Below are 12,467 nucleotides of genomic sequence, written 5' to 3'. Positions count from 1 at the left end.
TGATTTTTTTTTTAAAACTTTAGATTAATAATGATTATATGAATTCATCTCTATAATTATAATTAAGTGAAGAATTATCTTCCTTGTTTGTATCAAATAGACGTCAAAACAACTAAACCTAATTGGCCCAAAGAGATGGTAGGGCTGGTCGAAATTGAAAAATTGTGCCTAAAATTAATGTGAATTTTCTTGGGGAAAAATCCACAGCTATATGTGTAAAGAAAACTGGCAGCTTAGAAACCAACATCGAAACGCTCAAATTGTTATATATAAGGGCGTCTAGTAATATAAAACTAGAGTTTCAGGAAAGTACAATTTATTTTCACAGATTTAGACACAGACATAAAAAAAGCGCCAAAATGGCCGACATATACAGTATAAACATTTTCAGATAACTAACTGCCCTAATATCAACTCGGTTATTAACTTATCCCTCATTTTGCATAACTTATGTAAACATTACAGAACTATTGTTTATCCTTAAATTTTTTTTGTGTTTGAAACGTAAAAATAAAAATGTTTATGGAAACATTTGTGCTGGATATTAATTATCCTCAGGCGTAGCCATCATTAGTTCACAAAACTCCTCAAAGTCCATTGTTCCGCTGCCATCTTCATCGATCTCAGAGATGATTTGATCAAGATCTTCCTCGGTTAGCTTAGGGTCAACTTCGGCTAGTATACTCCGGAATGTCAACATCGTAATGAATCCCTGGAAGAAAAATTAATTTATAGATGCAAATACTATGTGTGTCTTGGTGTCTGTTTGTGTCTAATATTTTTAACCCATAGATATAAAGTAAAATTCAATTAGGCTTGTGTCACTGTGTGTAATAAAAAATTCAAAATAGTTATAACTTGATCACACCTTAATATTTTTAGTTCAAATTTGATCTTCAATTACTGACTTTCATGGTTTATTAAATGAAATGAAAGACAAGTTTACAGTTGCAGGGAATCATGAATATAAGGAAATAGAGAGTGTAAATTCTGTACAGTCGTCTCTGAAGTACCATCCTTTGCAGGTGTATGTCTTCATATTGTCTGTTAAAAAGACATGAACAATTGCATAAAAAGATAAAAAGACACATCTTTGTGTTTAAATTATGGATAGAATATTAGGTATATTTCACAAAGGTCCCTTTTCAGTTCTTAATTTTGAAAAAAATATTCTTAAATTCTAATGTTTTTTGAAAAGTTCGATAGCATAAACAATGAACATTTTAGGATTTCTACAATCTAGCGAAGATGTCAATATAAAACAACATAAATTACAAATAAAAGGGACTGAATGTGGAATTTCAAGTAACCCTTTATATGAAGAGTCCGATTCACAACAGGATCCCTTGACTTGGCGCGGAAATATCGACGTACCTAGGCGGGAAAAAACCTTAGAGTTTTTAGAGCGTCGCCCTCCCCCCCCCCGCACCAGCCCCCATTTGTTTGTCAAGAATGATTGACTAACTCTTATTTATCTACAAATATCCTTGTAATTGTTTTCTCTTTTTTTGTTTTTGTTTTATTTGAGAAATTTTAATATTTACTGAACCCTATTCAGGCTGACGTCTGGTTCACCCAAAAAAGTCTATTTCCTCATTGTTATACAAATCTATAACATTTAATACACTTTTTCCATAAATATTCGAAAATTTTCATTATCAAATAGTTATGGCAATATCAAATTATTAAGCAAGAAATGCGCAAAAGAAAAAAGTGCGCGATTATTTTTTAAAAGCCCTTAACACGGGGAATTCAAATTTAAAAAATTGCAATATTTTCAAAAACTGAAAATGTGAAAATTCTCTTTAAAAAAATCTACGCAAAATTTCTTTGAAAATTGTGCAATCTGCTTCAGTCAAGGCTTTCCAGAGAGCTATAAAATGACGAAATCCAATGACCGGAAGTAAGTCCAGGCCGTAAATAGCAGAATATTTATATTCCTATTAGAAATTTTGCAAAACAGCGTAGGACGTAGAATCTTTGTTGAGTTTACAATTCCAGCTTACGCCAATTTGAACACTATTGTGGAGATAATCACACAAAGTTCTTTGTCCTCAGTTATAGCTGTTTGGTACTGTTGTAAATCGGACAATTCCCTCTCTGCATGGAGGGTCACTTGAAAACCTGCATAAGGTCCCTCAAAAAAAGATTTCCCAACTTTCTTTGATATTATAAAATACCATTTGAAGGACCCGGCGTTGCCCGTGGAAAACAAATTATTTAGTTAAGCCTATGTTACCCCCAGGCTACCCATGTCAGCCCATTTGGTACAGCCTTTAGGGCGGCTATAGGGAACAAATATACGAATGTCTTGTTTTATTATATAGATATAGAAAAGTACTTACAGTGCACTCCTTGTCAAATAGTCTGAATGCTTGTTTAAGTTCAGCTCTCATGGTTTCTGGGTCTGGGTCTTCAACAAGGAATTTAGCACATAACTGACAAGAACATAATCAGGTCAAAATATGGAAAAATATTATTGAAGGGTGGGAGTGATTTCTAGAATTTATTTATTTAAAAAGCCATTGACAAATGGATGTTATACTATCCAAAAATAGTCCAATCGGGAAAGGGTTAATAAAACAAATAAAAAACAAATACATTGTTTATAATCAGAACAATTATTTCTTTTAAAACAGTATTGTATATGCAGCAAGGCTTTCTATAAATTACAGTGCTCTAAGATATCTGAAAGATATTTGACCGAAAGAGGGATATTTTTAACTGTCAATCATTAGAAAGTATTGTAACACATTGACAAAATCCAAATTCACATTTTTTCTAGCTCAAGCATGAACCCCCTTCTTTGTTTGACATTATTATGGGGGAACTATTCTAATTTGAAAAGACATGGTGTCCAATTAGCTGAGAGGAGGAAAACTAAGAGAGTACTAAAATGAATGAAACTGGGTTTGGGTAAAAGATCAAGGCTTTTTGAGGTTAAAACATGCAGGGGGGGGCATTTACACCACCCTCCCCCACTTACAAATACCCTAAAAAATCAAATTCGTTTAGTTTTTTTTACAAAATTCCCCCATCTTCCCCCCCCCCCTCCTACAGTCAAAGAATATAAGAACTTTTTAAAATGTGAAATGTTTTAAGTTTCCAACTAAAATAAACAATAAATTTAATTTTTGTTGGAAAGGTAATGAGGCATGTAAAAGTTTGCACATTAAAGTCCAATGTTTTATCTTTTTACAGCTATAACAGCATAATTGTTTTTTTTATTCGATTTAGTTACTATAATATAAGGGTTTTTCGTTAAAGCATTATAAGTTTTTTTTTATATCAATTAAGCATTAAAAGTTTTTTTTCAATTAATACTCCTGCTTATGCCTTATTCCTTTTTAATAACAGTAAACCTTAGATTGTTAGTCTTTCTCTTAAATTTACTTAATTAAAATAACATTTTTTTCTCCTTTTAGAGTTTTGAAATGATTACTTTAGTTATTTTCATATTTTTAGTTTTTTTTGATGTTTTTAATGATTTTTACCCTGCAAACCAGATAACATTAAAAAAACGTTAACTTATAACGGTATAGTAACATGAAGCACCTTAAAAACACGTTGATAAAAATTTGTATTACGTTATTTTGCATTCAGGGTATATATTTAGGATTTGATCGGTTGATATGTTCCTGAGCAAATTCAGGAAACTCTATAGCACCAGAACCATCTTCATCAATCTCCTCTATAAGCTCAGCCAATTCTTCAGCTGATGGACGGAACCCCATGGCCCTAAAACAGGATTTAAATTTCAAATTTTAAAAACTACATTCTTTTTTTTCTTTCCTGTGACCGTTCATCCCCCTAAAGTTCAACCCAAATCAACATAATGTTAGAAATTAGTTATGTTAACATTAAAATTAATACTGTTGGACGGAAATGCAAAAAAATATATTAACCCACAAATGTTGTCCATAAAATTTAAATTATCAAACAATGAATAATTAATTATTTTTTTGTATTAAAAAGCTAAACTACAGTGATCATCTTTGGCAAGTATTTTAACATTGACTTTAGGGTATAACATTTTGATGAAATAGGAAAAACATCAGAAGGAAAATAACAGAAAGTAAGAAAAAATAGGAAAAATATGGGGAAACTCTACCTTTAAATTTTGTGAAAACACATGTACTGGAGAGCTAAAGATAATATAAACATTAAAAGTTTCATTTCAAAAGTGTTGACTCCTAAAAAAGTTCTTGTCAGTGTAAATTAGTTGCAGTTAGAAGCGTGTGCATAAAAACTCCACTGTGTTATACCCCGCAAACAAAACATTTAACATCAATGAATGCTGCTAATTAATTTATTGCCTCAGTCTTCAACTGTTTCCCTGCAAAAAAATTGTCTTACAATACAAAAATTTCAGCTTTATTAGCTCTCAAAAAAAGATAAAATTAAATAAATTAAATAAATATATATAGGACTACATCATATTTAGTTCAATTATTCCTTTAAAAAGAATTTCAGTTTATTTAGGTTACTTCTATTCTAACTAAGTGTGAATGTTTTGCTGGAAAAGTAAGGAGCAAAAAATGCATTGTTTGAGCGTCATCCAGGGTGTCAGATTTCTTTATAAAAGATAAACGAATATATATGTATGTATAAATATAAAGTAGTAATCTCTGATAGTTTGTTTGTATGTCCGATCATAACTCAAGAACCCCATGACTGATCTTCCTCAAATTTTGACTGGGGAACTCCATAGAATCACAGGAACGATCTCAGCTTGGTTTTAGTCAAGGATGTAAGGCAAGGAAAGTCATTTCAGAAGTGTACACATCTTTAGTACTGCAGTGTACTTGTCTCTGGGCGTTAATGTAAACACAAGACAGATGTCGAAGCCTGACATGGGATCCATCATTTACATAAAAAATCAATGAAATATTCTGGTCATAGGAAACTAGTATGTAAATTATCAAAATTATCAAAATTTAATGCTTTTAACCTCCTCGGATACTAAACGAACACAGATGCACCTATTCTTGTTTACAAATTCCTCCCAGAGAGAACTGGTTTCAACATGTACGCAGAGTATACACAACCGCAATTGACTTTCCTTGCCTTACATTCTTGGTTTTAGTTAAATCTTTTAGAGAAATTTTAATTTCCAGGCAAAGGCGGGGTTCCAAGCTGTAGTATATAAATAAAATTAATATTATTTTTATAATTGTAAAAATAAATAAAAATTTTATTAAAATAAATAACTTAAAAAAATATATTTAAATATCTACCAGTTAAATCACCATTTTTTACATCAAAGGCATATAAAGGAACAGGAACAGTTTTCACAAATTTTCTCCTTCCATAGATATTTGCAATCTTATATATTTCAAACTTAAAATATTTGATCTAACAGAATTCATAGTTTTAGTTATAAGAAGTTTGTAAATCAGGTTGCAAAGAAAGGAATTGAGTTTTTGCCACAAACTCTGATTTTCTTATTCTTATAACTTTGCAACGGGTTTTCCGAGACCTTTGATATTTCAAACTATTAAATCTGTTAGATCAAATAGTCAAAGTTTGAAATTTCAAAGATTTACATCATCAGGGTTAAAAGATATAGGGGTTAGAAAATGCCAATTTGTGGCAAAAACTCAATTCCTTTGAGTTTTAGGCTCAATTGATTAGGAAAATTATATAAATTTTATTCTTTATCTTTAACTGAAGTAAATTTTGTACATTTTATAGCATTATATCGTATGTATATTTTAGAATATATATATATATATGGACTGTAAAAATAAGCACCAATAATGTGCTTGCCAGCCAGATCGCTTAACGTACCAGGGTGCCAGAGCGTCTGGAAACCCGTCGGTCGCTGGGTGCAATTTAAACTACCCTTGAAACATCTTTCAGAATAAAACAAATAATTTTTTCAGATGTATTTTTAAAAAAAGGATGAAATTTGAAATTTATCTTTAATTGAAGTATATTTTTAAAACATTTCATAACGCAATTTCAATTTATAAACGTTGATTCAAGTGACCCTCTGGTATCCCCATGTTAAGTGAAAGTGCCGATTGACGGCGGCCCCCTTCAAACCATAATCTGATAATTATTTCTGATAATTTCTCCATTGTTTCTAAAGCAAGACATGTGCTTTTTGTGGAGAAACCACATATGCAAATAAACAGTTCTTGTAAACCAAAACATAGATATATAAATCACACTTGATCAGACAAAGTTTTTAAGGGAACCATTGTGAATCGGTAGTGTCACTCTATAAATGGAGGGTCACTTGAAATTCAGTCCCAATTTAAATATGTTTATAGGTATTTATAAAAGCATATCCTAGAGGGGGGGGGGAAGCAATAAGATTTACAGGTTATTCAGCAATTTTAGAGACAATTACTCGACTGTTTGTTTTTATTTTAGAGACAATTACTCGACTGTTTGTTTTTATTTTAGAGACAATTACTCGACTGTTTGTTTTTATTTTAGAGACAATTACTCGACTGTTTGTTTTTATTTTAGAGACAATTACTCGACTGTTTGTTTTTATTTTAGAGACAATTACTCGACTGTTTGTTTTTATTTTAGAGACAATTACTCGACTGTTTGTTTTTATTTTAGAGACAATTACTCGACTGTTTGTTTTTATTTTAGAGACAATTACTCGACTGTTTGTTTTTATTTTAGAGACAATTACTCGACTGTTTGTTTTTATTTTAGAGACAATTACTCGACTGTTTGTTTTTATTTTAGAGACAATTACTCGACTGTTTGTTTTTATTTTAGAGACAATTACTCGACTGTTTGTTTTTATTTTAGAGACAATTACTCGACTGTTTGTTTTTATTTTAGAGACAATTACTCGACTGTTTGTTTTTATTTTAGAGACAATTACTCGACTGTTTGTTTTTATTTTAGAGACAATTACTCGACTGTTTGTTTTTATTTTAGAGACAATTACTCGACTGTTTGTTTTTATTTTAGAGACAATTACTCGACTGTTTGTTTTTATTTTAGAGACAATTACTCGACTGTTTGTTTTTATTTTAGAGACAATTACTCGACTGTTTGTTTTTATTTTAGAGACAATTACTCGACTGTTTGTTTTTATTTTAGAGACAATTACTCGACTGTTTGTTTTTATTTNGTAGGTTGAAAGGTTACTGTTGTGTATCTATTTCTGTAGGTTAAAAGTTTACTGTTGTGAATCTATTTCTGTAGGTTTAAAGGTTACTGTTATGAATCTATTTCTAAAGGTTTGAAGGTTACTATTATGAATCTATTTCTTTAGGTATAAAGGTTACTATTGTGAATCTATTTCTGTAGGTTTAAAGTTTACTGTTATGAATCTATTTCTATAGGTTTGAAGGTTACTATTATGAATCTATTTCTGTAGTTTGAAAGGTTACTATTGTGAATCTATTTCTGTATGTTTATAGGTTACTATTAAGAATCTATTTCTGTAGGTTGAAATGTTACTGTTGTAAATCTATTTCTGTAGGTTGAAAGGTTACTATTGTGAATCTATTTCTGCAGGTTTAAAGGTTACTGTTGTAAATCTATTTCTGTAGTTTTAAAATTTACTGTTGTAAATCTATGCCTGTAGGTTTAAAGGTTATTATTATGAATCTATTTCTGCAGGTTTAAATGTTACTGTTGTAAATCCATTTTTTTAGGTTTAAAGTTTGCTGTTGTGAATCTATTTCTGTAGGTTTAAAGGTTATTATTATAAATCTATTTCTGTAGGTTTAAAGGTTACTGTTGTAAATCTATTTCTGTAGGTTGAAAGGTTACCATTGTGAATCTATTTCTGTAGGTTGAAAGGTTACTATTGTGAAAATATTTCTGTAGGTTTAAAGGTTACTGTTTTTAATCTATTTCTGTAGGTTTAAAGGTTACTGTTGTAAATCTATTTCTGTAGGTTTAAAGGTTACTATTGTGAATCTATTTCTGTAGGTTTAAAGGTTACTATTGTGAATCTATTTCTGTAGGTTTAAAGTTTACTGTTGTGAATCTATTTCTGTTGGTTTAAAGTTTACTGTTGTGAATCTATTTCTGTAGGTTTAAAGGTTACTATTATAAATCTATTTCTGTAGGTTTAAAGTTTACTGTTGTAAATCTATATCTGTAGGTTTAAAGGTTACTGTTGTGGATCTATTTCTGTAGGTTTAAAGGTTAATTTTGTAAATCTATTTATGTAGGTTTAAAGGTTACTATTGTGAATCTATTTCTGTAGGTTTACAGTTTAATGTTGTGTATCTATTTCTGTAGGTTTGAAGGTTAATTTTGTAATTCAATTTTTGTAGGTTTAAAGTTTACTGTTGTAAATCTATATCTGTAGGTTTAAAGGTTACTGTTGTTAATCTATTTCTGTAGGTTTAAAGGTTATTATTATGAATCTATTTCTGTAGGTTTAAAGGTTACTGTTGTAAATCTATTTCTATAGGTTTAAAGGTTACTATTGTTAATCTATTTCTGTAGGTTTAAAGGTTACTGTTGTAAATCTATTTCTGTAGGTTTAAAGGTTACTGTTGTAAATCTTTTTCTGTTGGTTTAAAGGTTACTGTTGTTAATCTATTTCTGTAGGTTTAAAGGTTATTATTATGAATCTATTTCTGTAGGTTTAAAGGTTACTGTTGTGAATCTATTTCTGTAGGTAAAAAGGTTACTGTTGTGAATCTATTTCTGTAGGTAAAAAGGTTACTATTGTAAATCTATTTCTGTAGGTTTAAAGGTTACTGTTGTTAATCTATTTCTGTAGGCTTAAAGGTTACTGTTGTAAATTGAAAAATTGAATATATATGCATTAAAACTACGACTTTTACCTCATGACTTCATCAATTTCGTCTGCAAGGAGATAATCCTGCTTCTTTGTGTCAAACAGTTGAAAGCATCCAAAGAGAACCTTGATGTCATCAACCTCAAGACAAGTCGCCTCCTGAATAGTGATGTCCATTCCAAATTACGCCAAATTTAAAGGCCAAAGGCATTGAATTTTTTTGATTTTCTAATACCTATATTTTTTCACCTGATGGTGTAAACCTTTGATATTTCAAACTTAGATCCTTTTATCTAACAAAATTCATAGTTTTAAATATCAAAGGTCTGCGGCATTGGGTTGCAAAGATATAGAGATTAGAAAATTAAAGTATGTGACAAAGACTCAATATCTTTTTTTTCAAAATTATTTATTCTAAAAATGTACTTCACTTACATTCTTTCAAATTTTGACCCTCAGAGAAAATATAAACAAAAAAACAACCAACCAAGAACGACCCAAAACAGACGTGTTAAAGGGACAGACCGGCTCTGTAAGGTAGTTGAACCGAGTATGCAGTGTTGGGGACAAATTCTTTAGAATTAATTTGAGACATATAGAACTTTTTAAAGATCTGTAAATTGAGTTTGAGCGCAAAGTCGACGTTCAAAATCGTAGTTTTGGGTGGGTACGTTATCATAATTGTTTTTTTTTTAATTATTAAATAACGACGACAAAAAATGTAAACAAAATTCTACAGTAAACTAATTAGCTGCTTAGGAACAGATTGAGAAAATAAAAATTAATCTTATCATCGAGAATAAGTAACCTTGTTCAATTATTAGTTTCCATTTTCTCATTATATTCTGGTTTCTCATTATTCACAAAGATTTTCTGCAGATTTACTGGAATTATTATTGAAAAGACGACATTTGAAGAATTTGTAGAAATCTTTGAATAAATTCATAGAAAAAAAGAAATTCAATATAATGATGAAAACGAAATAATTGATTCTAGCATTGATTTATTGACTAAGGAGTTAAGTTTTTGCCACAAACTCAGATTTTTTAATCCTTATATCTTTGCAACCCGCTCTTGTAGACCTTTGAAATTTCAAACTAAGAATTCTGACATATCAAATATTCTAAGTTTGAAATATAAAGGTTTACATTCGGTTTCAAAGATAAAGTGATTAGAAAATTGGAGTTTGTGGCAAAAACTCAACTCATTTCTTTTGAGAAATATGGTCCTAACCATCTAATTAATTTACTGAATCATTTTTATTTATTTTTTTGTCGTCGTTATTTAATAATCTAAAAAAACGATTCTGAAAACCAATCCACCCAAATTCATGATTTTGAACGTCGACTTTGCACTCAAACTCAGAAATTATACATCGTGGAAAAGTTTCATTTGCCTCAAATGAATCCTGAAGAATTTTTCCACAGCACTGCATACTCAGTTTAACTACCTTACATATCCGATCTGTCCCTTAAATAACGATCGTTTTTGGATCTTATATTTAACTTTTTTGGCTTAAAATATTGCAAAATTTATCAGAAGCAAATTTTCCTAAGACAGGTTTAAAATCTTAGAACAACAAAAAACAAAAATGGTTAAATTTCATCATCAATTCCCCAGTTAAAATTTTTTTGAAAAGTTTCTGGAAGATTTATTGAAACGCAAAACATTTTCATAACTGTTTAACTTGAAGAAAAACATTCTTTACCAATTAGATTTGTATAGTTGCAGGTTCAACCGGAACTAACCCGGAACTAGCCCGGGCCGCGGGGCTTAATGAGTTTGGTTTCTTTAAGTTGAATTCAATCGAACTATAAATGTATATTCAACAAAATGGTTAATTTAAAGCTAAAATTGTGATCGGAAGTTTCAGTTTGCTGGTGTATGGACCGAACTGTTGGATAAGTGTGGATTCAAGAGAATGCGTTTTTAAAGTTTGAGAGTGTTAAACTTTGATAATATATATATATATGTTTTACTGCTGTAGAAATGCGCAAATCACTTTTGTGGTGAATCCACAATTGAAAATAATTAATATTATGAAGATTGATGTCTCTTGTCTAATTGATGATCAGACACAGGTCTAAAGGGTACCGTTGTGAATCGGGTATTGCCATCTTTGCTTACACAGGGTCACTAGAAATTACGCATTTACGCTTACAGTTCCTTACAGTCTCTTACAGTCCCTTAGAGTCCCTTAGAGTCCCTTAGAGTCCCTTAGAGTCCCTTACAGTCCCTTACAGTCCCTTACAGTCCCTACAGTCCCTTACAGTCCCTTGCAGTCCCTTACAGTCCCTTACAGTCCCTTACAGTCCCTTACAGTCCCTTACAGTCCCATACAGTCCCTTACAGTCCCCTACAGTCCCCTACAGTCCCCTACAGTCCCTTACAGTCCCTTACATTCCCTTACAGTCCCTTATACAGTCCCTTATACAGTCCCTTATACACTCCCTTATACACTCCCCTATAAAGTCCCTTACAGTCCCTTAAAGTCCCTTATAGTCCCTACAGTCCCTACAGTCCCTTACAGTCTCTTACAGTCCTTTACAGTCCCTTACAACGCCTTACAGTCCCTTACAGTCCTTTACCGTCCCATACAGTCCCTTACAGTGCCTTACAGTCCCTTACAGTCCCTACAGTCCCTTACAGTCCCTTACAGTCCCTTACAGTCCCTTACAACGCCTTACAGTCCCTTACAGTCCTTTACCGTCCCATACAGTCCCTTACAGTGCCTTACAGTCCCTTACAGTCCCTACAGTCCCTTACAGTCCCTTACAGTCCCTTACAGTCCCATACAGTCCCTTACAGTCCCCTACAGTCCCTTTACAGTCCCTTATACAGTCCCTTATACAGTTACAGTCCCTTACAGTCCCTTATACAGTCCCTTACAGTCCCTTAGAGTCCCTTAGAGTCCCTTACAGTCCCTGTGAGGATCAAGTAAAAAAGTTAAATATTTTATGAATGAATTGTTTACCTGGATCTCCTCAAAATCCACTCCTGCATAGGGATCTACTTTACCAGACATTTTTATTCTTTATTTGCTAACTATCACCGAAGCAAGCCCTAAATTTAAATAAATAAATTAAAATCTGATTTTAAATTTAAACCAACTATTTAGCTCAAGTGCCCGGCGTAGCCCGTGGAATAAAAAAAATCGAATTTTATAGAAATACAATTTAGAATTTTGAACATAAAAACTAATATTTATTTCCTATGTTACCACCCCCCCCCCATGGGTTTCTTCAAAAAATGTCAGCCAATTTGGTCCAGCCATTTGGCGAGCTATAAGCTAACATATATTCATACATACTTACAAATATATACATTATATACGCGAAGAGCTTTATTATAAAGATTTTATAAAGATTTTCTTATGTTTACCTATAAAAGGGCAGTTCTATAGATTATCCAGCCTCAAACAATTCTAGAATAAAAATCTAATTCAATGTCGAAAACAACATGTTCTAGCAAATAGAATTTTTCACAAAATGATTGAAATGTTTTTGTGCAAATTCAAATATTTGTTGGTAGGTATGCTGAAAATGCATTTTGCGTTCACATAAAATTTTTAGCGTTGTTGACGAATTTGCATATAAACTCATTTAAAATTATGTTTTATGTAATTGGCGTAAAATTCTTTGGACGACAAAATTACTTTTCGCAGGAATTGCAGAACTTTTTAACTAGCAAAATTAAGTTTTCCATGACATTGCCAGAAATTATAAACATT

The 12,467-nt window shown here is 31.4% G+C and overlaps 1 protein-coding gene across 1 annotated transcript; it reads right to left on the bottom strand.

The window, feature by feature from the left end:
* Positions 1-299: 299 nt before the first annotated feature.
* On the bottom strand, positions 300-12,223 carry LOC111710508 (troponin C). Its single transcript, XM_023484611.1, has 6 exons — positions 12,119-12,223; positions 11,712-11,800; positions 8,784-8,896; positions 3,639-3,738; positions 2,346-2,438; positions 300-712 (listed from the first exon to the last, which is right to left on the bottom strand). The coding sequence occupies exons 2-6, from the start codon at positions 11,760-11,762 to the stop codon at positions 545-547; spliced, it is 525 nt and encodes a 174-aa protein (XP_023340379.1). The 5' UTR covers positions 11,763-11,800; positions 12,119-12,223; the 3' UTR covers positions 300-544.
* Positions 12,224-12,467: the final 244 nt, after the last annotated feature.

The sequence above is a fragment of the Eurytemora carolleeae genome, unplaced genomic scaffold (genome assembly GCF_000591075.1).
Source record: "Eurytemora carolleeae unplaced genomic scaffold, Eaff_2.0 scaffold916, whole genome shotgun sequence".
NCBI lineage: Eukaryota > Metazoa > Arthropoda > Copepoda > Calanoida > Temoridae > Eurytemora > Eurytemora carolleeae.
Note: the sequence above shows the minus strand (reverse complement) of the source record. Positions and strands in the feature narration are given on the sequence as shown.